The sequence below is a fragment of the Sitophilus oryzae genome, unplaced genomic scaffold (genome assembly GCF_002938485.1).
Source record: "Sitophilus oryzae breed Bouriz unplaced genomic scaffold, Soryzae_2.0 scaffold_684_pilon_pilon, whole genome shotgun sequence".
Classification (NCBI taxonomy): domain Eukaryota; kingdom Metazoa; phylum Arthropoda; class Insecta; order Coleoptera; family Curculionidae; genus Sitophilus; species Sitophilus oryzae.
In genome coordinates this window covers 428,973-432,734 of record NW_022147289.1, presented here as the reverse complement: position 1 = coordinate 432,734, position 3,762 = coordinate 428,973, and the positions used below count along the sequence as shown (strand labels likewise).

At 36.9% G+C, this 3,762-nt stretch overlaps 1 protein-coding gene across 1 annotated transcript; it reads left to right on the top strand.

Moving 5' to 3' along the window:
* Nucleotides 1–538: 538 nt before the first annotated feature.
* On the top strand, nt 539–2,940 carry LOC115888175. Its single transcript, XM_030907791.1, has one exon. The coding sequence runs from the start codon at nt 709–711 to the stop codon at nt 2,746–2,748; it is 2,040 nt and encodes a 679-aa protein (XP_030763651.1). The 5' UTR covers nt 539–708; the 3' UTR covers nt 2,749–2,940.
* Nucleotides 2,941–3,762: the final 822 nt, after the last annotated feature.

The window sequence follows — 3,762 nt, the reverse complement described above, 5'->3', positions numbered from 1 at the left end:
TGAAAAAATACTTTTTCTATTTCACAGAGCTGATAGTGTGGTATGTGAAAAACTTATTAGGCAGAAACCTGTCGTTGGGAGAGAAGAAAATGAATTTGCCTTAATTGGTTCTTTTATAGAAAATTCAATATATCTACAAGTCATCGTAATACAAATCAAAGAACTACTTAGGGGAACCGAAGGCAAAACGGACCCTGCAGGCAAAACGGACCGCCTGTATATTTCTCCTATTAATGACGACATCTATGGGAGAATTCATAAATTAATTTCTTATTCGGTTAGATCCCGCGGACATTTAGTCATTTCCCGGTGAAGTGCACAGGTGCCCTTTTGTCAAGGTAAGTAGTTTTTTTCTATCGTTGATCTAAAATTTGATATTTTTCTGTGTGCTGCATTTTTGATTGAAATAACATACAAAAATGTTGTAGTGCTTACCTGAAATAGCAATATATTGGCTTTTTAAAAATTAGTTTACCGGATTGTTTACGTGTAACATAACCCCAAAGTTTTAATAACATTTTTGTGCTTGCTGAAAAGGCAAAACGGACCGGGCAAAACGGACCAGCTGTACCGTTTTGCCTTCTATGGTCCATTGTGCCTTCTAGATTGTGCCTTGTGATTGCCTTATTAGAAAAACCGGTGGCGAGTGGTGGAAGGTTATATGGTCTCTTGTTTTACTTTTACTGAAAATCTGCTTTATTTTTTCAGATGGTTAGCAACTATAAAAGAAAAACGAATCGACAGAGCTGGTCCAGCGAATCGATGAAGAATGCCGTTGAAGCCGTGTATAAAAAGGTCATGGGGCTAAGAAAAGCATCAGAAATGTTTAACGTTCCAAAAACCACATTAAAGCGGAAGGTCGACATGTATACGAGATCTCAGAACCTCGACGGTGCGATTTCGAAGAAAATGGGTAGATTTGAACCTATATTTAGCAAAGACCAAGAAAAGGAGTTGGGTGACTATGTCAAAAACATGGAATCACGCTTTTTTGGGTTAACGACCAAAGACTTACGGTCCTTGGCTTATGATCTCGCCGAAGCAAATAAGATTCCGCACAATTTTGATACCACAACTAAAATGGCTGGAAGATATTGGTTAGAAAATTTTTTGGCTAGAAATTCTGATCTGAGCCTACGGAGACCAGAGGCTACTTCTGCAGCCAGGGCTAGTGGCTTCAATCCAACGGCAGTAAAGCAGTTCTTCACTTTACTAATAGAAGTTATAGATAAATATCAGCTCAAACCCGAAAATATATTCAACGTCGATGAAACCGGTATTACGACGGTTCCTAAAAGTTTGCCAAAAATTATAGGCAAAAAAGGAAAAAAGCAAGTTGGATTGTTAACCTCTGCGGAAAGGGGCCAGCTGGTCACTACTGTTTTTTGTTTTGGTGCCGATGGATCTTACATGCCCCCAATGTTTGTGTTTCCACGAAAACGGATGAAACCAGAACTAATGAATAATGCACCCAGAGGCTCTTTTGCCGAGTGTCATGAAAGTGGCTGGATTCAAAAAGACATTTTTACCAAATGGTTCGAGAAGTTTGTAAGATTCTCAAGAGCTACCAAGGATAACCCAGTTTTACTGCTCCTAGATGGACATGCGAGCCACACGAAAAACTTGGATCTCATACGTTTAGCTCGTGATAATGGTGTGCACATACTATCATTTCCTCCCCACTGCACACATAGATTGCAGCCCCTTGATGTGGCTTTCATGAAGCCATTGTCTGCATATTATTCAGATGCTGCAAAACAATGGTTACGATCTAATCCTGGCAGAACCATAACGCAATTTCAAATTGCAGAATTGGTGGGTGAGGCATTTGTAAAAGCCGCCACTCTCCCCACTGCTTACAACGCATTTCGAGCAACTGGGATATGGCCACCAGATCCAAATATTTTCACAGAAGCGGACTTCTTAGCAGCAGATACCACCAACATTGATCAATCAACTGATGATCCACCAAGTTTGCCACCAGATTTTGCCGAAACCAGTAGTCATACCCAGCCAGGTTGTTCGAAGTATTTGCCTGGTAAAGAACCAACATCAATTTTAGTTCAAAATGAGAGCGACGATTCTGATGAAGATGTTCCACTGGCACAAATTGCTATGCGTAAATCGTCAACAAATTTAATTCGAAATGAGGGTGATTCTGATGAAGATGACCTAGTGGCAGCAGAAACCATTAATGATCGTCCGTTAAGTTTGTTGTCGGCTAATACCGAAACCAATGCCACTAAAGTCGATCCTCAGCCATCTCGGACTGGTAATTTAATTCAATCAATAGACTCCTTAAATAAAAATAGCTTTTTGGTATCACCTGAACTAATTTTGCCCGTACCACGGACAAAACAAATTAAGAGAACTACACGGAAGAGAGGTAAAACCACAATTATTACTTCGTCGCCATACCAAAAAGAGCTGGAAACCGCACAAGTTAATGCAAATCAAGTTAAAAGGAAAGTTACTTTTGGTGATTCTGCTGGGGTGAAGAATAAAAAGAAAGTAAGAAAGGATGCAAAGAAGGAAGTAGCAAAAGAAGTATCGGAGTCAAAACGTCACGTACAGATATCATCTGATGAGGACAAAGATGCGCAGTGTTTGTACTGCCAATATTTTTATTCTGAATCTACAGAAAGTTGGATTCGGTGTTCAGTTTGTGAATTATGGGCACACTATTCATGCGCTGGTATAGACAGTACTGACATTGAAACTGATTTTGTGTGCGAAAACTGTCAGTAATATTTATTGTTCTGTTTATTTATTTTTAAATGTTTAATTCGCCTATAACCCTTTATTTTGTTATTATATAATATATTTTTCACCTTGGTCCATTTTGCCTGCTACAATGTACCATTTTGCCTTCTAGTGCAGGCAAAACGGCCCATTACAGTTGTTTTTTGTTATTGTTTTTTTTAACTAGTCTTAGTTATTTTTTTTGCCGTGTTTATTTTTTATAAACTGTAAAACTTACAGTTACAATTATGTTTTTTCCCACGAATAAAGATTTATATTTGACAAATTTATTTTCCATTTTCCTTAAAGGTGCCATTTTGCCTTCGGTTCCCCTATTCGTTTTTCTTGATAAAATAATAAATACATAGTTTATTTCTCTGGCTTTTAAACATTTTAAACCCTTATTTTAATTTATTAAATGCCTTATTTTATGTCCAAAAATAAAATAAAATACCAGGTGTTCCATAAGAAAAAATAAGTTCTGATACACCCTGTACATTTCAAAATAATTTTAAATTATGCACATATATCCACATATACCCATAAAACATTTAGTTTCTACATCTTTCCGTTTTCATATAATCAACCGAGGCGAATGAGGTGCGTCACCCTGTATATTTATAACCTGCTGGTCATCCAATTTATGTGGTCTGGATTTTAATGAGTGTGACAGAGAATAATATAAATGACCGGTTGACAGACAAATAGAGAAAATATAAGCTATTTTAATACCTTTCATGTATCTATACTACTGAAATGATGATAATATATCTAAACTAAATATAATCTATTACAGCTGTAGTAAAATGAGTAACTAATAGTGAAAAATAAAGTTCCAATCCTAGATGCAACATTTTTCGCAAACCTTTCCTTGTGCGGTTTGAAACCTTGATGCAAAATCCGGTAATACCGCATATAAGAAGTGTGTCGACCCAATTTTACTCTTTTTAATACATTTGATTTTCCATTAAGCTGTCTACATCATTGTCTTAGACGTTAAAATCCAAACCGCACAGTTTC

What these genes read in the sequence shown, in the direction of transcription:
- LOC115888175 (XM_030907791.1), top strand. Translation starts at nt 709, where the DNA reads ATGGTTAGCAACTATAAAAGAAAAACGAATCGACAGAGCTGGTCCAGC.